Source organism: Gallus gallus, chromosome Z (genome assembly GCF_016699485.2).
Source record: "Gallus gallus isolate bGalGal1 chromosome Z, bGalGal1.mat.broiler.GRCg7b, whole genome shotgun sequence".
Taxonomy (NCBI): Eukaryota; Metazoa; Chordata; class Aves; order Galliformes; family Phasianidae; genus Gallus; species Gallus gallus.
The window spans coordinates 40,980,632-41,005,572 of NC_052572.1; the positions used below are offsets into that span (position 1 = coordinate 40,980,632).

A 24,941-nucleotide genomic window follows, 5' to 3' on the forward strand; every position below is an offset into this window, starting at 1 on the left:
AAGCTTCAAAAAAGAGAACAGTCTTATTCACTTGATAATACTCTCTCCTAGCAGTTAAGGCAGTAAGACACTAAATAGTATCCATTATATACTCACGTCTAATGTGTTTCATGTTAATTCAGCTTATAATTACATTGTATCATTTAGTAAAACTGTTTACTTTTGCCTGTTCAAAAGTGGCTGAGTCTTCAGATGGGCTCATACAATTAGCCTATTAAATGTAGTACCTATTTAGTTCTGTCAAAAAGATGCCATAAAAGGTAGTTTTCTTATATATTAAGAGTGGGAATGTGCCTTTTCTCCTCATGTCAAACATGCAGCACCATTATCCTCTGTTCCTTGCTGTGTCCTGTGAAGAGTGCTCCTCTAAGGGAAAGTCCATTTTGTGCTCACATAAAGAGGAGAACAGAAGAAAACAAGCCAAGGAAAAAAATTAAGTGCATGTTGTTTTTGGCTCAAAGAGCTGTGCTTCAGGAGATTCAGGCTGCTTTACACAGTTCTGAGTTGAGCAGTTATTCTCTGTCTTCTGTGTTTGTGTAAAGTCATAGGGACATTCACAGACAGGCAATGTCTTCAGTGTGGTTCTGAGTTAGTGAAGCATCTGGGCAGACAGAAGAGTTCCTATAGTCTTGGGAGAGGGGCAAGACCTTAGTTTACTTACTTCAGCCTACCTGAGAAATGTATGCCAAACACTGGGACTGCCTTACTTGGCCACAAATCCAGATCATGATGTTCATGAAAAACCATTATGTGTATCTTCTTTCTCTACCCTCAAGTCACAAGTGGTGCTTGGAGGATCACTTGTGCATAAGGTTCAGTGAAAGGGGATCATAAGTTTGTCTGTTCTTTAACCTGTAACATTAGGACTTGTGAGGGTATTTGGGGACCTCTATCTTAATCTTTCTAGCAGGAGAGGAATACTTAAATCAAAGTTGTATCATAGTGTTGCAGTAATCTCCTGCCCTACAGCCCTAAGTTCTACACGAAATGAAGGAGGAAAAGATGCACAAAAATATGTAGTAGTACTTATGGAGCAAAACTGTGACTGGGATAGCTGGGATTTGCCACTTATTTGTTTTCTCTCAGCCCATTATCCTCATCATTGACCATGCTTCTTCTCAGCAGCATTTACCCTTCACAGATCAGGTTTTATAAGGAAGATCATTAGTTGCCATGTGGAGGAGGTTGAATGGCAATGACTGTAAGGGGAGATCATTGAAATTAATGGAGTAAAAGAATGAGAACTGTTTTACTTGATGCGGTGAGTGATCAGCATATGCATCTTCTAAGAATAATTCAGACTTCACTGTCTCAAGATAAAATGTCATAGGAAAGAAGCCGGAAAATTGTTCAATAACAGCTATGAGACCTGTAATAATCAAAAATATTGAAATTATTGTAAGGCAAAAGTAAGCAAAATAGTGCCACTGAGTATGTATAATATAGTTCAGTATCTCTTACTGTAATAGAATGAGCAACATTTTTTCCCTTATTTCCATATATATAAACTTACTTGCCAGTTCAAGTCAAAAGGACAAGTATTGAAAATGTGGACGATATGTTGGTTCTTGGAATTATGCAAACCAAAATGGTGGTAGAATTGGCTTCAGTATTCAGGTAGAGTTAGGCAGAAAGGTTTCTGAGTTGAAAGTGATTATGTTTTTCAAAGGGGTGAAACATAATTATTCTGTGTCCTTCATGTGCTCTGATCTTCCTTTTAGTGTCTGTAAACTGACACTTGTCAAAAGTGCATCTGCGTAGTAGCATTTCTGTATTTTACGTGCATACCAATGAGCGTATTAAACAGAAATGCTATGGATGTTAGCAGGTAAACAGCCTTTTTTTCTTAACAGCTTTGACTTTTCAAATACTTGCAGAAAGCTTTAAGAAAGCAGTCCTTGATATATTGATTGATCTCTCAGGCATACATGCAAATGAAGTGTAAAATAACTTGCAGACATTGTGTATGTGCATATAGTTAATTGTTACGCCCTTTCCTGCAAAGTGGATTTTTATTAACGTGTGTTTTTCTGTGGCTCTATGGAAAGCTTCTCTTTCTGCAGTTTTTTTGAGTTTGAACTGTTGCTTATTCATACTCTCTCTTTTTACTTTGATCTGCACCTGAATTAGAAGCTGAATAAAATAAACGTACTGACTAGCTCTAAGCACTGGTGTTTAGAGCCTCAGGTTTTAACATCCTTGACTGTCACTAATCAATAGCAAGCAAAGCAACTACAGCATCAGGAGCAGTTCCGCAAAAAGAAACGTCTATTGGATATTGTGCTGGAAGACATGACGATAATGATTGTCTTTGAGAAAGATGCAGTATTTTCTTCTTAAGAGTGCAAATGTTTCATTTTCTACTGACTGCTTGGAAAATGAGCATGTCTTCCAACATATTGTTTAAAGAAACAGAATAAAAACTCCAGACAAGTTAGAAACAGATTAAAATATTAACTAATCCTCATTGGCAATGTAGGGGACTGTTATCTCCAAATATTTTTGGGTGAACAGGACAAGTTTTATTATCTGTTGGTAGCTATTTCATTTCACACTAAGAACAGCTCTATAGGGTCCTTTACTAAAGTATGTATAGTTATGTTGACCCCCTGTCTCATTTTATGAATCTGTAGGTCAGTGTAATGAATGTCGCATGAAACATAAGTGTGAGTGGCTCCCATTGTATTAAGTCCATTTTGAAAGCTCACACAAGTGGCAGCAACCATAAAATGACAAACTAAATATCCTTATCTGTAGAGCATAAATTTAAACATTAGAGAAAAGCTACTGATAGTGGAAAACAAATCTTTTTGTAGCACTGCAGTGTTTTGAAGAGTTACAAAGGAGATCAAAGCCTCTTAAGTTTTTGTTTACTGTAAACAGTATTGAGGGTAATATGATACTGCATAGCATGCTGCCTTTTATTATTATTATTATTATTATTATTATTATTATTATTATTATTATTATTATTGTAAACAGAGAGTGAGTATGAGAGTCAAGACTCTTAACCTTAGTGTACAACTTTATGGGGTAGTCTGCTTAATCTCTTCTGGTCCTAGTTTTTCAATTACTAAGTAAAATTAGTCTCTGGAAGATCTGATCTGGAAAGAAGGACTAATGTGAAATTGAGATAAACATTTTTCTGGAAATTCCTGGCCTCTAATGAGTTAGAGTGTATCCAAATCTGTATGCCTAGCTCCTAGATTTTAGGTTTTTTTTCTTCTTCTTCTTCTTTTTTCTTTTTTTTTTTTTCTCCTATCCATACTTTTATCTGCAGGTAAAAAGTATAATCATAAAATCGTAGAATCATAGAATGGCCTGGGTTGAAAAGACTGATAGTGATCGTCTAGTTTCAGCCCTCCTGCTATATGCAGGGTCGCCAACCACTAGACCAAGCTGCCCAGAGTCACGTCCAGCCTGGGCTTGAATGCCTTCAGGGATGGGGCATCCACAACCTCCTTGGGCAACCTGTTCCAGTGCATCACCACCCTCTGTATGAAAAATAATAGATAATTATATCATCAGAATTCGAAACATTGTAAATGAAAAGTACTATCTTGCATCCTCACAGTCTAAAATATGTGTTTAGAAATAAAGAAAAGGTGATGTTAAATGTTTTTATTATAGTTGTACTCTGAAACACGAGGCATTATTGAGCCTGATGCATGCAAAATCCGGAAGGAGAAGTATGGATTTCTTCAAACATCTTTTATCTTTCTCTACTGCATAGGCATTGCTCTAATGAGGCAAAACATTATTCTTCTTTGTGCAATAAACATTCTATAGAAACCTCTCCAGGAGACTTTCTTTTCTTTCCAATAAAAATGAAGTGACATTTTGTCCTCATTTTGCCACTGCATTAGCTAGCACTAGCTAGCTCTCTGAAACAGTGGCTCAGATCCAAGAAGGAAATAAAACTAGGAATGAATTATTTCATTTAATTTTCTACTTGAAATCAAAAACTAACAAATTTGATAGGAATACCTATTTAGGTAATCCAACTACATCTCTTTACTTTCTTCCTTCCACTCAGCAGTTTGAGTTTTCTCCATATAAATCACTGTTCATTTAAAAAGACCAGAGATACATGTAATGTTATGCTTGACTGCCTCTAAGTTATGAGAAATAAAAGTATAAATTTGATTATTTGTTTCAAAATACTGTTTGGATTGAAGCCCTAAGTAATGTTCTGCTTAGGATAAACCACATGGACTTGGTGAAGAGAGAAAGCTCATTAAGGTTTGGGAACTTTCAGTTGTACAACACTTCTTTTGCTTGTGCTTCCCCTGGAACACCTGAGTTTACATACAGGATCTCTGAATTTATACAACTCCAAATATTTAGAGACACATCTGGGAGAGTGGGATGTGAGTGTATGAAACTTAGTTCTGAATGCAGTTAAGTCATCATTGCAGGAAACTTTTATTTACTCTGGCAGAATCAAGATCAAGTTTGTAATGACCAAAGCAGTTTGCCTGCAGACCTCCAACTCATCAGAATGTATTTCTTCACATCCTTTTAGACAACAAGGATCTCAGATAACTAACCTTTTGTATTTCTTTCTTTCTGAAAGTGTTTAGAAGACTGTGTCATAATATTTTCCTTCCTGTGAGATGGAACGTGATTGAGATTTTTTGGGGACAGCTAGAAAGGCCAGATTGAATATGGCAACTAGATTCAGCTGTGGATGTACATTGCAGGGCAGTTGGACTAGATGACATTTACCGGTCCCTTCCAACTCTAAGGATGTTGTGATTAAATCGAGCTAATTGATGTGCTACTATCCCAGTAACAGTAGTGTTCCCAAATACAATGTTGAAATGCATTAGATACTATGATGCCAGAATGATGCTCTTAACTACTCAAATCTATACTGTGTGCTGGTTAAATGAGAGAAAAAAAAAAATCCTCTCTGAATGTAAAGAATGAAGGCTATGATTGGCTTTTATTTATTTATTTATTTATTTATTTATTTTCCCCAGAATGAGTTCAGTATGTAAAAATATATGCCTGTTTCTCTATTATGCTTTTTGAGTGTGTGTATGTGTGTGTGTGTGTGTGTGAACCATGGGGCTGTTTATATAATGAATAGAAAAGCTGAAAGCAATTGCTCTTAAAGAGATTTTATCAAGCTCTCAATGAAAATAAACTCTTAGGAGGTTACAGATTATTTAGCATCTGAGTGAAGGATTTACAAAACTCTTGAGATAGTTGGTTGCAGTAATTCCAGTTTACAGAAAGTAAAGTGTAAGGTTAAAAATAATAAAATCCTCACTTTTGGCTCAGCTGGATCTGTATCAGCAGCATAATTCATACTGTACTTTACTTAGCACATTCTCTTTGGAAAAGAACGGATAGATGATAGAATTTGGTGTCCTCAGAATAGTACATTGCAGAATCGCTATTTGTTACTATCAGTAATGGATACAGATTTGTATTAAGACTAATAATGATTTCTGAACTCTCTGAATGACAAACTGATACTGGAATAAAAGTACTAGTGGGTTATGTTTTGAACTAATTTGTATTTTTTTCATTACACTCAAGACATTTGCATCTGAGAGAGGTAAACACATAATGTTCACTTAAACGATGAATGAATTTCTGTAATTCTTTATGCAGGGAAGATGGATAGCTTTTTTCTATCTTCCATTTTTATCGAGTCTTTTTTTTTATTTTTATTCTTCTGCGTACTTTCCTCTACAAGTCTGAGTGGCAGCTTACATAACTGCAGTGTTTTTATAACACTAACATTAAACTCAGAATCCAATGTCCTGGCAGAATCCAGTGTCTGGGCAGCAAATGGGGCCAAAATCAGGCTTTGCCTCAACCTGCCCAACAGACTGTGTTGAACTCTGAGAAACAGTTAGGACATGATAAATAATCTTCTGAAAACCCGCTGCCCATAATATTTTGCTTCTATTACCTCTATTACTCCAAATAGCCAAAGAGTAAGTGTACAAATTAAATCCGGATTGCTTGCTGCTTAATGCATTTTTAGATTTCTTTACTTCCCATAGAATTATTTTTAAAGCACTCCTGTGTGATTTCAGTATCTTTATGTTTCAGTCCTTTTCACCAGTGGCTTGTCACAACTGTGACCCCTGTCCTCTGCCTTTCCTCTCCCTCTTCAATGCCTCTCTTTTCTTCATTCTTTTTTTTTCTTGCCAGAATGAAAACCTGAAACTTATTTCAGTTTCCTCAAATTGCTTCATTACACACAAAATAAGACTTCAATTGTTTGTTTGTTTGTTTTGTTGTTGCCAGGGAAGACATAAGAAAAGTGAAAGAAATAAGAGCCAGATGCACAGAATTAGAGAAATACTTCTGTTCTTAGAGACTTGTAGTTGGAGCACTCAGAAATAAATCATCACGCTGAGCACATGTCCTAACCTCTAGACGTTTATTATAGTGTGGCAACTCCTCTTAGTGTTTGTAAATTTAGCTTTGGAGGTTTGGTTTCTACTGTGAAAATTTCATTGCATTTGACCCGAAATTGGCATTCTGAAGTAGAGTTTGACTGTGTTTATGTAAAATAATAAGGCCCTGTAAAAAATCGTTCTAGTTATGTCTGGGAAAAAAAATATGTTACTGCTGTGTGGAATGTAATTTTGGCTCTGTTTTACAATAGAATAGATAATAGATATTTGTGCTCATGAACATTTCAGTGTGAGTCAGTTTTGTAGACTGAGATATTAACCCATTTTTTCCCTTTCAAAATCTATTTATTGTCATTAACTGAGCCTTCAGTAGGACTTGTAGGACTTCACCATGGCCTTGTTGACTCTTGTAGAATGCTCAGGTCCCTAGATCTCACTTTCCATACTGTGTTGTTTTTTTTTTTCTGAAACCTCTTAAAACTACTGGAGTTGCTAACATACGTGGAGTTGCAATTAAGAATATAAGCAGACGTTATCTACCTATGTTGTGCACGATGCTGAACACTTAAGAGTAGCTCATCAATTAAGAACTTCTCAAATGAATATTAAAAATTTACTTTAAACACAGCAGTTTGATTTCACTGTGATTGCAACAGACTAGATAAGAAACAAACTAAAAGACTAGATAGCTTTCACTTGCAGTGATTTGTCTTAGTGTTATAGATATGTGTATTTATGTAAATATGTGTTTCTGTCTTTTGGTTTAATTTTAATGAATGTATGTAGTATCAGAACTATAAGAAACTGAGATTCCACTTTGGAGCTCTGCATGGCCTGAGAACTTCAAAGGAAAGGTAGTAACCATACAGTAGTGTTCAGTGCTAGGCTGACAAAACCATGATGATGCTTCTTTTTTCCCCTCTAACCCTTAACTTCCCCACATCTTTTAGAAGATTACCATGGAAATAATGATTAACTGCAGTGACTTAGTAAAAATACTGACAAAAGGACCAGAAAAGCCTGACACCTTTGTACAGCCTCTAGAAACAGATCCTCAATCTTCCTTAAACCCTGTTAGACAGAGTTTACCACTTGTATATGCCATCATGAAGATTAATATACTTTACAACTGTGCATTTTTCTTGTCTCGGCAGTAGACTTTTAGGTTATATTTTAACTGGAAAATTAGCCACATCTCTTCGGGTGTTTTTTTCTTTTTCCTTTGTTGTTTTTTGTTCTGTTTGGTTTGGTTTGTTGATGCCTTACACTGAATCATATCAGTTATTTCAGATGAAATAATTTCGACACACAGTTTTGGGAATGGGCAGTGTCTCAAAACTAGCAAGTTCTGCTTCTGAGTGTGCCATCACCTGCATCCAAGGTGGAAATAATAATGCCTCAAGGTTAAAACAAGCAAGAAAGTACAATGTAAATGAGTTATTAATTGTTACTTAATTATTAGCAGTCAAATTCAACTTCTTTTGAAACTGACAGTGTAAGTTCCATTGACTTCAAGCAAACCAAGTTTTGGCCCTTAGTTGTTGTTTAAAGTGCTGTGGAATATATTTAAGTTTTCAGCTCTTCATAAATATTGATAATTTACTAAAGCAAGTTGAAAAAAGTAAACACTGCCAAAAATAAAAATAAAAATAAAAAAAACTACTTAGGAAGTTTACATTTACAGGATAATAGTACAACTCTCTTTTTTTTTTTTTTTAAATGTCATTAGAACAAGTAATGGTGACTGTGAACAGTGATGTACATAATAACTCAACTGCATCAGATAACAACAGACTGGGTAAGACAATGCTGTTCTAGGAAGTATTTATCCTGTAGGGTCAAATAGGGCTGAATATAGCTTTAAAATTCTTAGCCTTATATAGTCAGGTAATGTTTTGATATTTCTGATTTCTCCTTCATCTAAGAACAGAACATGACTTAGGGGGTTTTAGTTGTGTTTCAGTGTTTCATCACATATGGGTTTTGATATAAGTTTCTTTTGATATTCAGAGTCAATAAGTTATACGATAGTTAAATAACATTTTCCCCAGTTTAATTTTTGTCTGCCATTGCAAAGTTATTTGCTGACACTAAGTGCAAAAACCTGTTTGGAGCAGAGAGAAAGGATTATCTGTATGACCTAAGGCACAAAACAAAGATTAGAGAGGACCCCATTGTTGCGTAACTATAACTCTGTGGCAAAGCTGGATTCTCCAATTAGTTAATGGACCAACCCAAAGACAAAGAACACCTAAAACTGATTGTGATTTTAGTCACTGTAGTCTTTTGGACAAGGGAGGACTTGTGACTGAAGTTTATCCACCTGTACAAAGTGCAGGCCTTGGCTGAAGATTTCCAGACTGATTGCATTACAGCTCATTATTTATCTTTAGATGCATTAAATTACAAACGAGTAACACACGTTATACATCTTTAGTTGAATAAAATTCTGGCCTCAAGATAGAGCTAACTTTTTCATTTTCATAAATTCATGTGCAATTTTTATTTAACATTTTGTTTATGCTTTAAATGCATTTCATGTTTATGTATTTGATTGTCAAGTATCCATTTGTGTTTGGATTTTCTTATTAATTTTCTTTGACTTTTTCTCATAGCATGATTTCTCATACTTTATTTTGTTTCTTTTAGGTTTTGTTTTATTTCATAAGATCCCACTGGATGGGTAAATGAAATATGAAAAAGATGAGAGAGGGGCTGTTGAGCTTGTTATGGAAGCTGTATGCTGCACACTAGGGAGTGGACAGTGTTCTTGCCCAGTGAAGTGCCACCTCCCTTGGACTTCTTTTATAGACATTGGTTGTATTTGGAGAACTCTAGAAGTACTTTCAAGCCAGTAGCTGTTTTTCAAGAACGGGGCAAAGCTAAGCCCTGAGGCAGCTATAAAATTCAAGAAAGTCCAGAAATAAGCTACCACACTCCTTCCTATTGCCTTGTCCTCACTGTGTCTTCAAAATGACTTTGAGATGAAATTGCGTTATATTGTTTTCCTGTGTCAATTTTTTTTTTCTGTTGGAACTTAACTAGAAAGATGTTGTTTTTATAAATAATATTTATCAAAGGTGAACTGCAAAGTTGCACTTGTATTTTTGCATAAATGGCACATAAAACTCTTCCACAAACACTTCGTTTAAGTATGTGTGTAAACCCATTGATTTCAGTGGGAATGCTGACATACTTAAAGCTAAGTTTGTGTATAGTTTAAGGATATGGCCTTAAATACTAAAGCAGTAAATTGCAGAGTTGGCCCTGCAAATCATACTTGTATATGTGGTTCCACTGACTTTGCCAGGTAAATGCTGAGTCTGAGCTGTATGGATAACAAGAGCAATATTGCTCATCACTGTTTTGGGTTTTGAACCACTGCCATCACTTAACCATTCGGTCAGCCATGCTTATTCAATATTGTCCGTAAGAGCACAGAGCTTTAGTAGGCTGAAATGCTGATTCAGAGCCAAGAGCAAGAGTAACAGTGCTATATTGTTGGTCCTTCAGACTGTATGTTTATAGGAATACTGTTCAAAGAAAAGTGTACTGTCCCCAGGAATCTTTACAATAACAAGGAAAGTTTGCAAAGGCACAAGCATTTTGCAAGAACAGGGGTGCATTCAGGCATATTGTTAGACTTTGATTTTCATGCTGCTTACTTATGAAGTCCTGAGCTTAAAAATTGATCTTATGTGCTTGAGGAATAATCTTAGGAAAAGTGAAATTTCTGTCTTTTTAGTTGAAACTTACTTAGGAAGATCAGCGGCAAAAGACTGAGATAGTTGAATATATTTCTATGAATTTTGATTGGATTTCTGAGCTTTTGATTTTAGTTCCTTCAGAAGCAAGCATATTTTTTCTCTTCTACATTTGTTTTTCTTTTTTTTTTTTTTTTTGCTTTTTTTTGTTTTTGTTTTTGGTTTTTAATTTCAGACCTTTTCACTCTTCCATTGAAAAACTGGTCAATATCAATGTTTTTTTAAAGTATGCTCTATCCTTCTCTTTCTACAAGAGTGTATATTCTATCTTCTTTTTTCTTGTCTTGGCCCTTTTTTTCTTTTTCCAAACACTTTATCTCCTTTTGCCTTTAAAGACTCTTAGTTCTTTGAGTTTTTTCTTATATTCTCTTCAGTCTCTGGCATCCTAGTTCTTTCTTCCTGTTGTGGTGGAGTTTTGTAAATGTGCTTATTAATAAGTATGTCCACATTTGAATTCTTCAGGGTCTGTGTAGTGAGATATTTCCTTTCTCTTGTAACTTGCTGGGGAATGGGAGCTGCAATTGCTAGAATGCTTTCCTGCCTTCTCCAAAATCTGTCCCAGTAATGTGTTTTTTAACACACAACATTAAAGAGGAGGGCAGAGTTGGGAGTCTAATGATGATCTAGGAATTGTGGTGTCTTTGTCACCCTGCAAATTCTCTGGTGATTTTGGGAGGGATGGCAACAATTGAAGATAACAGTCATACTCCTTGTGTGAAGTTAGATGTCAGCAAATGTTCTGCCATTCCTCAGAAAAAATATATTAGGAAAATCTGCATTTTTTCCTCCCTAAGTCTATGTGGAAATGATCTTAGATTAGGGTGATACTTTCTATTCTGCTACTGATTCTTCTTTAACTTTCTTCTAATTATTTTATTCTCACATTTATTGTTTACATTTACCATTTTGAAATAACATCCAAAGCCACTGAGATGATTCTAAATTAATAGCAAATCATTTAGATAATCAATATTTGAACAAAAGTCAGTGGAGTTACATCAGATGTAAGTTGGATCATAAGCAGAGCTTGACCCCGAAGCTCAGATTCTGGTCTTAAATTACGCTGGAACAAAGTCAGATTATTTCAGTTATATATTCACAATCCATTGCCAAATAAATGAGGTGAGAGTCTGATCCCCTTTCTTTTGTCAGGGAAAACATGGACTTGCCAAGTTGGAATTTGACAGACGATTTTTTGAAATACCATTTTAAATGGTAGTTCCTATGTTTTATTATATTTATATGCAGAAATGTGCACAGACATTGATTTGGGATTTTACATACTTTTTAGTAATTTATTTTGTAGCACTTTGCAGTTCATCTTTATCACATAGGAATAGGTTGGACCGTCAAGTATTTCAGCATGTACTTACAGTATTTTGGATTTTATATAATCATGGAGGTAACTTTAATAAACCAGAACTGATTTATGCACCAGCAAAATATATATTTATACACATATTGTAGAATTTCCTTCTGAAGTATTTTGTATTATCTTTTATATTAGACTCTCAGTGCAATGTTATTTGATGCAGATATTCACAGAACCTTATGGATTACAGCACATGATTTGTTACTAATTATGTCTTAATGCAGATGTTTAATGCTTAATGGAAAAAGATAATGTGTTCCTAAAATGGTTTCAGTACGTGGCCAGAGCCTCTTAAAGCTAAAGGAGCTAAACTTCTAATATGGAAATTATAGTACCAACTAGCTTCTGTTTTTCAGCTGGATTGTAAGTGACATTGCTTTTAATTGTTCAGATTCTGATCTGCTCAAATGGTATTAATTCAGAAAGGGCTCAGTTAATTATAAATTTCTGACCTCCTTAAAACAAAGTGACACTCAAACTAAGAATGATGCAGGAACCATTAACATGGTAAAAGTTGCTGAACATCAAGGATTTGATATTAAAAGCTTTTATATTGTTTCACTAAGCAGTAAAAAAAGCTATGAAATGTTTAAAGGCAGAATTGCTATTTTTTTTTCCAGTATTCCAGACATAAAACCTAAAATAAAAGCATATTCCTAATGTTCTGCTAGAAAGGATTTATGCTCCAATTTGCTTTAAATTGGCACTTAATGTATTCAGAGAAGTACTGAGATAAACTGTTGAACAGCTTAATGGGCAGATTACCTGCAGGAGTGGAAGGAGTCCTGGGGGTGAGTTTTGGTGTGAGGCAGGGCATGTAACCAAGGCTGTTAAATAAACCCACTGCAGCTGAACTTGGTGGAAGTGGTCAGGTCTATGTTGGAAAGGAGTACACTGCTTTCAGGCAGAGCCCCAGGTTTGCATTACCCTTTCAGTAGTTGTCTGCCACATCAAATGAAGTGAGAACTCACAGGAAGGCTATTCCTGCAGAAAGGTGCTTGGGGACCATGTTATTTTTTTGGCGAAAGTCACAGAACTCACTGTCAAGGAGGCTGCTGTGACACATTTGCAATGTGTCTGGGTAGCAAGGCACTCCCTGTCCTTTCCACTGCCTTTGATTAGCAGCTGAGTCTCTCCCACATACCAGTGATTCTAGAAAGCCATTAATTTCAGTGGGAGGAAGATCCTTGGTGGCAGCAGACAGTGCCAAGAAAACCTGTGGACAACTAGTTGGAAGAAATTTTGATTCTGTTTCAAATAGCTTTCACAGAAATTTCTTGTTCTTCTTTGACACTGGGCTGGAGCACTAAAAATCCATTTCTTCCCTATGGTGAAGACACTCCTTAAACACCATTTTTCAAAGACTGAAAGCGTTATGGAAGTCTGCCACATGGGAATAACCAATACACCTCTTACTAACTTTCTCCACAACTGCACTCATACAAAGGTCCTGTTTCTGAGACCCTTCACCTGGCTGTGTATGACATGCTGACTGTTAATGGTGGGCATTAAGGATAGAACTTTGTATGCAACTGTTTGAATGTTTAAAAATGTTCAACCAGTTTGTGAAGTTATCAAACAAATAGAAAAGGTGTCCTTTCTGACATATTTCCAATTCAGCACTCCTTCTCCTGTTGCATAGTTAACATTTTCAATCATTCAAAATCTATTCATAAATTAGGGAGGTAAATATTTTATGTCCCTTTCAGAAGAAAACTCCCAAAGCTTTCCTGAACATTTTTTGTATTACTTTCTTGTTCTTCTTTCTCACCATACTCTGTTTCTTCTCTTCTTTATGGTTTTCAGTGGTTCTCTCATTCCTTTTTTTCTATTCTTGACAGCCTTAATCATCCTCCTTCTTCATGTTCTGTAAACTCTCTTCTCACATCTCCCCTGATGTTCAGGGTCTTTGAATACCCTTTGGAAGGGCTTTGCCATCATTGTGCAATGGTGTAAAGTAGTCCAGGTGATAATGCAGAACCATATTGAGCCTGCACTGAGCCATACTGAGATTTTGTCATCCAATATCCATAGTAAGAGTTTATTGATGGTTGGAAGTACTGGGAACAATAACTATGCCATTATAAGATGCACAAATAATACTGGTACCATGTATTTCACAATGCTTTGCTGTCCATTCCATTCACTTACATACATGCAAGTGCGTATGCCCAAACTTTTGAATCTGGCTTTCATTTTTTTCTGTTTTCTTGTGTATGTACAAATTAAATTTGGTATTAAAATAGAAAATGATTAATTGGAAATAAGTATAGGTATTGAATTCCACAGGCATGCAAGTTGATTGATTGTACTGTAGAAGAGGTTGCTGTCTTTTTATCTAACCTGGAAGTTATTCATATTTTACATTAGGAATCAGTTTCAGAAATTTAGCCGTTCATGAAAGAAGACAAATTGAAAGAGTCCATGTTATGATATGTATTGTTTTGATACAGGCATACCATATCCTTGTAATTTTACTGTCATCCTTCCACGATTAGCTGTATTTTTTCAGCTGCAAGGAATGAGATCAATAAGCACATGTGCTCTGGTCTGGAGCAGATTTGAAGGCAGTACAGAGTCAAAATGTTTTCATTTTGAAGAGGGCCAGTAGTCTCTAGAGGTAGCAACGCACAGCAGTGTTTCTGAGTAGACCAGTAGTTATTGAGAAGGAGACTTCCCTCTTTGTATGTGTTTTCAGTGTAACTTCCTTCATAGTCTGGAATGACAAGAACTACCATGTAGGTAGTTATTCATGGAACTGTCTGATCAAGAAAGAGGTGGAAGTTGTGACTTTCTTCCAATGGTTTTGATTTATCCTTGATGTAAGAAGAGTCTGGTGTACTCCCTAGGCATGTCCATAAAATAGTAAAAGAAATCCTGACTTTTTCTTTAATTTTTTTTTTTAAACATAACTATTTCCTTGATATTTCTGGAGCAGAAACGAGCTCCCATGCCACTATGCCAGTCTGAGATCAAGGGCTTTGTTAAACATGTTTAATATGTATTCTGCTACCATTTGGAGCCCTACATCCTTTGAATATTTCTTAGGTTTAGGTTCAATTTAAAAATAGGAAGAAATTGATTCAGTTGGCATCAAGGTATAGAAGTTCAACACCCTGTACTCAGATCTATCTTTCAGATGCTGAAAAAATTAATGTTCCAAATGATAGAACAAAAATGTCTTCTAACTTAACAACATCCTAAAAAAAAAAACAAAAAACAAAAACGGTTTGCTGTAATCCATCAGCAGGCTGTGAATTTTTGCGCCTTCTCCTAATTCTTCACGTTGAAACTGCTTTATATGTCTTGTAAATAACAGACAATGACTGTTTTAATTGCCAAGTGCTACTGTAATACTTTAGACAATCCATACTTTAAAGAAGTGTATTTGATAAACTTATTTTTAACAGGCCAATAAAGTTTTATAATTCATTATCATTGTGTCTTTCACTCTCTGTAAATAGTATGTCTACTATTTCATTAGAAATTTTGTATTGTATTGGAAAATACCTGAATTGGGGGGTTCCTACTACGCTGGATATCAGTAGCTGACGCCTACTACAACACTCAGCTGATATCTGTTGATATATGTGCTTATTCTTGCTTTTGTTTTCTGCTATATTTTAAAACTCAACTCTTTATTTTTATAGCATCATGAATGATTACTATATTTAAAAAACTACCCTCCAGAAGAAAAAAAGCTGCAAATCAAACACCTTTGAATTATAATCGTATTTCTATTTAATTTAATGTAAATGCACTTGTGTTTAACATGTACATTTAATAAGGCATGCATTTATTTGGATCAAATGACTACGTATTCACCCGTTGGTCATAAGACAGTAAGTTTTACATTTCAGACCACATTTCTTCTACTCAGAACTTTAAATAGCAAAAGTGGTATGGTTGAATACTCACGTATGCCATGCTGATTTTAAAAACTGTTTTCAGGAAACATCTGTGCTGTGATTTAAAGGACGTGTTTTGATTTGAGTCTTCTGTTTGTTTTCTGTTTAAGAACATTGGAACTTCTATGTCACAGTTTCATCCTAAGTTTTATTCTCTCTCAATCTCTCTCTCTCCTTTTTTTTTTTTTTTTTTTTTTGGTAGCAGATGTGGATATTGTATTACATGATCCTTTTCTTGTCAGTGAAGTGTTTGGTCACATTTTTCTCAATGAGATCACAGTATTTTGAGTATTTTACCCAAACTGCTTTGTATATCCATGTGGACTTTTTCATCCATTGGCACAACTGTGATGTCACATAGCGTCATCATCTATGCAAAATGTGTTTTGTTTTAAACAGTTATGATGTACTGCCACCTTATACAACAGGCAGGCTTGATGCCCATTCACTTTGGAGATACTTGCAATAAGACTTGTTATAAAGGTAAATTATTATGATATTGATGGCACAGGAAGATATGATTATTTACAGAAAGTATTCAAATAAAACAGAGTATTAGATACATGCCAAATCTTTCTGAATTAAAAACGTTTATTGGACATTTTTGAATGATAACAGAGCTTAACACTGAAATATTGTAATACAAAATTTACATCCTCAATAAAACAAGGTTACCATCTACAGAGAACAATTAAAAAGGGGGCAAAGTAGAAGCAAAAGTGAAAATAGACTGTTGCAGCAGCAAATTAGGAAGTAAACAGGATAAATAGTAACATAGATACTTAATGTTCCTGAGTTTAACAATCCAAGTGAGTTTAAAAATGCAAACAAGGATTCATTTTTTAAAAAATGAGTATGAACTGTAACTTCGCAGTATTACTGTAAATACTTGCCTTTCTTTCTTCTCCTTTTAATGAGGAAAAAGATTACAAACAGCCTGTATTAGATTTTAGTATCATAAATTGCTTTATCAATACACTTTCTTCATTTACATATAAAAATAAGTTTCAAAGATTACTTTCCAGTTGTTACTATATTAAGTGCAAAGTAAATTTAAAAATCAGTTTTGGGGTTGATCAGTTGATGCATCTTTCTAGAGTTTAATAGTAATCAGGCCCTAAAACAAAAATAAACACAGTAGCTGCACATAATCAGGTCTTTGTATTTTGCAGTTTTATGAAAATGATTTTAAATTCACATTTAGTATGAAGGTTTCTAAGCTAAGTGTTCTGTAGCTAATTCACTGAAGCTGACAGACACTCCATGTTTAAATGATAGTGTTTTGTTTGGCTTCAAACTTGCTATCCAGAGCTCCAGGACTTTCGTCATCAGAGCAGAATTCGCAATAAAAGAGAGAGACTGTCATTATGGTCTGTAAACAGAAAATGGAATTTCAACCAAATAGTCTTTTCACAACATAAAATTGCAATTCAGAGTGTATGGCAACAGGAGAAAGTGGGTAAAGAGAACAGAAAGGTGTATTTGATATTGAGCTGAAAATTAATTTGGGTTACAGTTCTTGTTTGGTACACACATTAATACTGTATTTAAAATGAATGGCTTGTTCCAATAGTTGAAAAACAGTAACTTAAAAGAATTTGTTTGATATGTTTATACAGTTCATTTCCCTACTGTATTTTGAAAATTTGAGGTTTATTCCCATGACCCTTATTGATGCCATTATTGTGTTTTTCATCACAGCAAACTTCAGATGTAGTTCCTAGAATAGAATAGAACAGAATAGGATAATTCAGTGGAAAACTGACAAGCATGGGGCATCTACCACCTCTCTTGGAAGCTTGTGTCAGCATATGACCAACCTCATGGTACAGAAATGTTTCCTAATGTCCAGTCTGATCCTCCCTTGCCAGAGCTTTGTGCTGTTCCCACATCCAGCCATTAATTCCCAAGAGCAAAGCCTGTCATCTGCTTCTCCTCCTCAGGGAGACAGGGAGACCACTGCAGTCTACACTCAGCCTCATCTGCTCTGGAGTGGACATCCCATGTGCCCTAATCCTCTCCTCACAGGACGTGTCTCGGAGCCCTGTTGCCAGCTGGGTTCCCCTTCTCTGGATGCTTGCAATGACCTTAATTTCCATTTTATATTGTGAAGACTAGAAATGCAAGCAATTTTCAAGATGAGATCACACCAACACTAAATTTAGCAGGACAATCACCCCTTTTGGGCAGCTGGCTGTACTGTGTTTAATACACTCTAATTGCAGTTTGCACCCTTGGCTGCCAGGACTCACTTCCGGCTCACACTGAGCTGCTGTCACCAACACCCCCAGATCCATTCCTGCTGAGCTGCTCCCCAGCCACTCATCTGCTAGTCTGTATCTGTGTCTGACATACCATTAATAATTATAATAATAATCACAAAATAAAATCCCAAACAGTGTATTGGAGTGAGTTAGAATAAGAATGTGGTAGTATCTTTTATGCCTTCATGGTATGTATTACAGCACATGGCTTTTGCCATGCAGACATGCTCTCTGATTTACACATCCAAAAGAAGCAGAATATTCAACTGACTGCTCTACTCATGGCATTTTCCAAGAGGGCTGATCAACAAAAGGGAAATATGTAAGTGTGCTGGGAGCTAGATTTTTATGACAGTACAGGTGATACTTTCTCAATGACTTAGTAATTAATATTGGATATGAGAAGTAAAAGAAAAGAAAATGATGAAAGTCTTTGAAGCCAGATGGGCAATTCTTTGTGCAGTTTCTTGATGACTAGTGTTATCCTACTGAGGAGTTGCTGTGTTTTATCCTGGAATAGTTTTAGCAGAATTTCAGTGTGTACAATATTGAAGTAAGTAATGCCTCAGTAATGAACGCTTCATCTCTGCCTCAGGGAACATGTTTGAAGAAAACAACTAGTTCTATATAAGCATTTGTCCAAGCTAGGTAATGTTTTTTTTTCAGTTCATTGTCACTCCACGCTGAGTTTTCATCTTGCCTTTATTCCCATAGCCATCCTCATACAGGCCTTGCTTCCTAAGCAAGTGTTCCAAAGACATGTGCCGTGAGGCCAATTGTAATGCTTCCTCAAGAGGTCTTGCATGGTGCTGGGGTAAGTTAGCTCAAACATTTCTGCCCCAGGTGGTCCCAAGGTGAAAGTCATTAGGACTAATAATATCACAGATTCCTGGTACAAACGTATGTAATTAATCCATAAAGTCATAAGTTATGCCACCGCTAGGAAATATTTTAGGACTCTTGAAAAAATCCCATTTTTTTTCTCCCTTCTTCCATCACAAATCAAGGAGTAGAGTTAGAACAAAGAGTGAAGTTTTGGCATACCTGTAATTTGCAGAAGAAAACACTTACACAAGGCACTTGCTTCCATACAAAACTTAAAAAAGCAGTGTGCGTTACCTTAAGTTTGAGGAAGAACATTTAAAGTTGAAAGGAATATCAGTATTGCTTTTCTCATGGTAGGCCTGCTCACTGATTTTTCTGTTAATATCAGCTGATTAGATAGCCCTAGGAAGTTTTAGTTTTATCTTCTATAAGCCAAAAGTAGTTTTGTGACAAAATGAGGTACAGTATGTGTTGTAACTCAGCTCCCTGCCTGTCTTGGCGAGGGCTCTTTTTCTGGGTAGCAAGCCAGTGATGTTTCAGTCCCCCGTGTGTCTTGGGAAGGATTATGCCACATCAGCTTTAACTCCTTTGTTATTTCTGATTGCTCAGCTTTCCCATTATTTTTCAATACGTGAAATGCTTTTTAAATATGACCCATGCTGTTGAAACTACATTTCTTGACTCTTGAGTGTATGAGCCAAAATCAGGTAAGTTGACTGTGAATTACCCACGTGTCTCCTTTCTGGAGTAATCACCAGGCATTTGAGGTATGGCTTGGAGTAACCACCAGGCATTTGAGGTATGGCTTCTGAAGCAGAGTGCTCAGAGTCCAACTTTTTACTCATTGCATGGGATGTAAGGTTAACTTTTCCCATTTGTCATCACTGGCTCTCCCTTGGGAGCTGACATAATCTCTTCCTGGGTAAAGAAAGAGCCACACTTCCTCTTCAAGAGGAAGGGAAAAATTGTTCCTGTTTTCCTTTCTCAGAGGGGTGCTATGTTATCATTCCCTGCTGTGGCTTCAGTCTTTGTTGGAGTCTGAACGCAGGCCTGCTTCTGTTAGAGCAGCCTACTCGGAGACCTGTCACCCGCTGTCACCTGTCATGAGCTGGTGGTCTGGCCTCTGAGGACTGGTGTTCCTTACCGTGGAGTGCTAACACTTTTCCTTCTGGCATATGGTCTGAATTTTGCACAAGCTGTAAGAAGCTTTAACCACTGGTGATTTGTAGATAGTGGTTTGATAGTGGTTTGATCAGTGATTGCCAGGGGACAGATACTTGTACCAGAAAAGGGCAGCTTTTGGCAGACTGTGCAGAGAGACTGAGGATTGATGGCAGAGAGACTGAGTTATCCTGTCATCAGTCTATTTAGAAAGGGTTTTGATCGTCTCTAAGAGGAGAGGCAAATTCAGAAAAGCTTCTGAGTTTTTTTTCCCCATTCAGAGGCATTATGGGTCTTGGTTCAGATGTTGTAAATCAGGCTACTGTAAGATTTATTTGTTTGATACAGAATATAAATGTAAATTTAACTCACTGCATTCATAAGGAATCCCACCTGCATGTCGCAGGATGCAAAGTGTCTGTGAAGATGCTTGCCTGCCACATTTAATTGCACCAAAGCCCAGACTCTGACCTTGGATGCAGTGCAGCACTGTATTCTCCTATAAAATAAATGAGGAGTGTTTATTCCTCTGAGATTTGTGTCATTAATGCCGTTACAGACAGAAGAAATTGTGCATCTGCGTGTGGTCCTGCCTGCTTCAGGATTCTAGGCAGGACTGTTAGTGCGCCACATTAAACTGTACCTGAATAATGTCTAGATGCTTAATTAACAATCTAAAACTTTTTTGTTATTGCTACCTACACATTGAAATTGCAAGTGAACAACTTGTGCAGCCTTATTCTTGCGACCTTGCACCGTGTGTATGTTTATGCCACGTGGCTAACGTGCTAACATCTGTTCAACATTGAATATATCTGGATGGGATGCAAAATTATGAGGAACTCAAAATAAGACTTAAGAAAGGAATGGATCAGGTCATTTAACAAATAAAATCAGCTAAGAGACCAGCTTAAATACTTGCCATTCATAAGTACAATTACTTCCTACTATGTGGGAATGATAAATTTTAGGGCTTAAAATTCACAGTCCGTGAACATTTGTAGGAGTAAATATCCTAGGAAATGCCAAAAAAAGAAGCAATTTTAATTCCAAAACAGTAAGACTTCTGTGTGTTTAATGTTCTAGCCAGATTTCATGTAAAAGCTGTATTTGTTCATAGTTTCACCCCTTTTTTTCCCCCTACAAAACGATCATTTAGAAGATTATGAAGATGTAAAATAGTGCTATCTTATAATTTTGGTTGTGTGTTACCAACAGAAGAAATTGAATTTTTACTGTTAGGGCTCAACGAGCTTGTGTGTGATATGTACTTAGAAACTTGATTTTAAATGCAGATGAGTGACTTTAATTCAACAAGGCTGTCTTAGTTCTAATCTGGGACCCCAGCGTCTTTATTCTGGTACCTGAATCACTATTTTCTAGGTGATGGTGATTCCTATACATGTATTTTTTACTTATGCAATGTAATGAATATCCCTGAGTATAAATATTAATCAACTTCTTGGCAATAATTACTTGGCAATTTGAAATGAAATTTGGGAAGGAGGGCATTGTAAGTGACAGAAAATATGTGAAATCTTCTGTAACCTTACTTTTGAAAATTAAGTTTCATTTTAAAAATGCTAATGGTGTTCTTATTCTTACTTTCTCATAAAAACTTAGAAGGGGAAGTTAACACTTTACAAGTTGCTTGTAGCTCAGTACTTAAGGTTTTCTTTATTTTGCAGACTGGTTAGATAGCTGTTGTAAGTTGTGTCTTTGTTCCATGGATTTTGCTCCCACATGAAGAAATCAGATGGTGAAGTAAGAAAAGTTGGTACTCTCTAAAGTCATATTGGAGCATGAAAACATCCAAACCACTCAGCTGATGAACTGCATATTCTTTTAAATGAGTTTGTGTGCCACCAAGGATAAGACAACTCAGTGGAGTGAGCTGGTAGCCAGACCCCAGCCCCAAGGCTGTGTGGCATCCTGTCCACAGAGCCAGTGCCTCACCAGTGATAGAGAGCTCTGTTGCAGGGCAGCTCAGCCATTTCAGCAGAGGTCCAACAAAACTGACAGGTGTAGGCCACTTCCTGGACTGTCACTTATGAGGTCATGTCTCTGTGGCACAAGGCTCAGTTGAAAGCTTCCCAAGGGGTGCACCTAGGCAGAAAACACCTGTATGGGTTCTGCATGTTCATCAGGATGAGCATGCTGCACTGTATTTAAATTTGCTCAGCCTTTCTTCATTGCTCATTTCCTGTTTCTGTTTGGGCCCTAAAGAAGAGATTTGAAGGGAGAAATGGCAGGGGGATCTTGCTTCTGCTGGTGCCCACTCCAGGGATAAGCGATTTCCAGCAAGCTGATTTATTCTCCTCCCTCAGTCCCTGTGACTGTGTGAATGAAAGGTGAAAGATCTAGGTCTTGCTAATTTTAATAATCACAACAGCAGCCTTGTGTAAATAATCTTTACATTTTTGGTAGCATGCAACAAATTGCAGCATTTTTAATCTTCTCCCTGGGAGTTTTGTGTGAGCATAACCAGAGTTGGAATTTCAGGTTTTGATCCTGTATTAATTTCTCAGCAAGAAAGAGAAATGGATTTTATAGATTTTCAGCTAACCATTACAAATACATGAAACTGTCATCCTTTGTAACCTAGTGGTACAAATATGGGCAATTACCTTTTTGGCTTTGCCTCTTGGGAAGAATACAGATCTATTACTTTAACCCATTCCTAACATAATTCATGTGTGGCCATATATTGTAGACGTTGCTTTCAGTGACAGAACTAAGTGCCACAGCAGCACAAGACTTCATTTGCCAAAAAGGATACCATTATTCTTCATATAAATACAGCAGTTCTGATTCTACTGACATTCACAGGCATTTTGCACCACTGTCACTAATAAATTACTCTCTGTTGATATTAGAATGAAGAGAATTAGACTTTTTGTATTACTGTCTCACTTTTTCTGTTTGTAGTATTTCATGCTTAGCATTTGATTTCAAATTTTCTTGCCATCCTCATATATGTTTTCGTCTGTACTTCTAAAGAACTAGCTAGTTGGAGTTCAGTGCATTATTTTGTGTTAAAAACAAAAATACAAAAAACCAAAACAAATCAAAACAAACAAACAAAAAAACAAAAACAAAAACAAAAAACAAACAAACCCAAAGCACCAAAACAATGAAAGAAAAAAAAAAAACCCACCAAAAAAACCCTGATCTGGCAAAATAAGTAAAGTGTAGAAAACTCTTCAGGGAAAGCAGGTCCTTTCTACAGACTGAAAATGAAAAACTTCCATTCCGCTGAAATTGTGTGAATCTGGGCACCCCAGAGAACGAAGTACTAAGTGATTGTGTTTGTACAGAGAAGTCTGGTGCTTGTCGATTTAGGACTGGCACACATGAAGTAAGAGTGTGCAGTTTTTTTGCATGTGGAAGTGGATGTGTGTGCCTTTTGTGATCTAGGCATTTGGGCCTGTTTGTATAGGACCACTGAGATTCCAGTTTTTATTCTTGTCCAGTGCAAGGGACAAGAATCAAGTGGCTGTGTGCAGTTTGTTTTGTTTTGCAGTCTCTGAAGGCAAGCAGATTATGTTTGCAGATCAACTCAGAGATACACAAATTAGGATAGTTTATATAGTCTTCTACTTCATTTGGTGTTTTTGTTCTGCATATATTCATTAAGTTTACACAGAAAAGACATTGTATTCTGCATGTTAGTATTTGCTTTTAATGGTCGGAAATAAGGCTATATTGTCAGCTTCCTTTAGCAGGTCCTTTCTGAGAGGATTTGATTTCCATGTAAATCTGTTCTGATCAATATGTTGCTAAGAAACAGCCATGACTGAATTTTTCGTAAAAGGGGAAGTTTGAGAATAAATGAGTGTTACTCAAAAAAATAGAGAATACTAGGTACTAACGCTATTTAATGCTTATATCTAAATTACAACACACTAAGCCATAAGTGGATATTCACAAATGGATAATTGCAAGCTGAAGTGTTTTACAAGGTGGTGGGAAGCTGCAAGGAGATAAACAATTCAGTGTGATGACCAAAAAAAAAAAAAAAAAAAGAAACCAACCAACCAACCAACCAAAAAAAGAAAGGGCTCAACCTGACCAAGTGGTCAGGAGAAAAAGAGAAAACTGGTTATAAGGAGGAAAGCAAAACTCTTCAAAAAGAAGGGAGTCAGTAAAGAAACAGAGAAAGACCATCAGAAAAAAAAAATAGAGGAAAATATTTGGTAAAACTGTCTGGCTTTGCTGAAGATGCTTTGTGGTTGGATTTGATGATCTTGAAGGTCTTTTCCAACCTGACCATTTCTATGATTCTATGTTTGTGAAAATATTCTGTGCAACGTCTTGGGAAAAAAAAAAAAAAAGAGAGAGAGAGAGAGAGAGAAACACTGCTTTATTTAGAGCTCTGCAAAATATAAACAGTGATCCTTCTAATAGTTTGCCAAAACCTCATTGTGTTTTCATGATGAATTTCATAGTTAATGTATTCAATTTCAAATCTGTATTAGCAAAACTGATAGAGCTTAGTTTGTATTGTGACCACTTCCAGGATGGCTAAACTAGCTAGTATGGTGGAAATGGTTTTCTGCATAGGGCAGATTCCTGCTTACTACAGCACCAGTTCTAAAGAAAGAGACAGGGGAGAGGAAATCTGTGGGGGATGAGGCATGTTCCTTGGCAAGGAAGAGGATATGGCTGTGAATGGCAGTAGAGGGCCAACATCTAGAGTCAAGTCAGTCAACTTGTACATTTGATCTCACAGTTTGTGTATGATGGTGCAGGGGCAGGCTGAAACTTGAGGTGATGCCTCTTTGTCCATGGGTGTCACTTTCTCTGCTGCAGTAATTTTTAGATCTGCAATTGAAGAGAGTTTGGAGGATGTGAGGCTTCACAGCTTCAGGAATAGCACTTAAGGAAGAAAGAGTGTTATTCTGAAATAAATTCTGTATCTTTGATCTGTTGTATTGACAGAGATGGGAATTCCTCCAAATGGTCCATTCAACTTCTTCTCATCTCCAAAGATGAATTGCTTTTCAGGCCATGTCCCAAAATATCCAGTTGAGCAAATTACAGAAAGCTGTAACTATGGGAATGGAAAGCAATTAAGAGAAAGACATATATATATATATATGTATATGTTTTCTATGTGATTTCTTAGAGGTGCTGAAGATCACTAGAAGCTAGTGTAAGTGTGTTGCTAGGACTATTCCATGTTGGAAAATTTGGTTGATGCTTCACCTAGCTATTACCAGAATTCCTAGTGACACATGATTGCTGATCACCAAAAATCTTCC

At 36.3% G+C, this 24,941-nt stretch overlaps 1 protein-coding gene across 8 annotated transcripts in view; it reads left to right on the plus strand.

Annotated features, from left to right (window-relative positions):
* NTRK2 (neurotrophic receptor tyrosine kinase 2) overlaps positions 1-24,941 on the plus strand; it is a 210,252-nt gene that overhangs the window by 83,957 nt on the left and 101,354 nt on the right. For 2 of the 8 annotated variants that reach the window (XM_015280254.4, XM_015280256.4), the window contains 2 exons: positions 8,113-8,181; positions 9,033-14,954. The exons of 4 other annotated variants lie outside the window; for them this stretch is intronic. In XM_015280254.4, coding sequence (XP_015135740.2) covers positions 8,113-8,181; positions 9,033-9,070 — 107 coding nt within the window. In that variant the 3' untranslated portion in view covers positions 9,071-14,954. Of the gene's footprint in view, positions 1-8,112; positions 8,182-9,032; positions 14,955-24,941 lie in introns of those variants that run through there. 2 more of the 8 variants (XM_015280255.4, XM_015280257.4) reach the window with 1 other exon arrangement.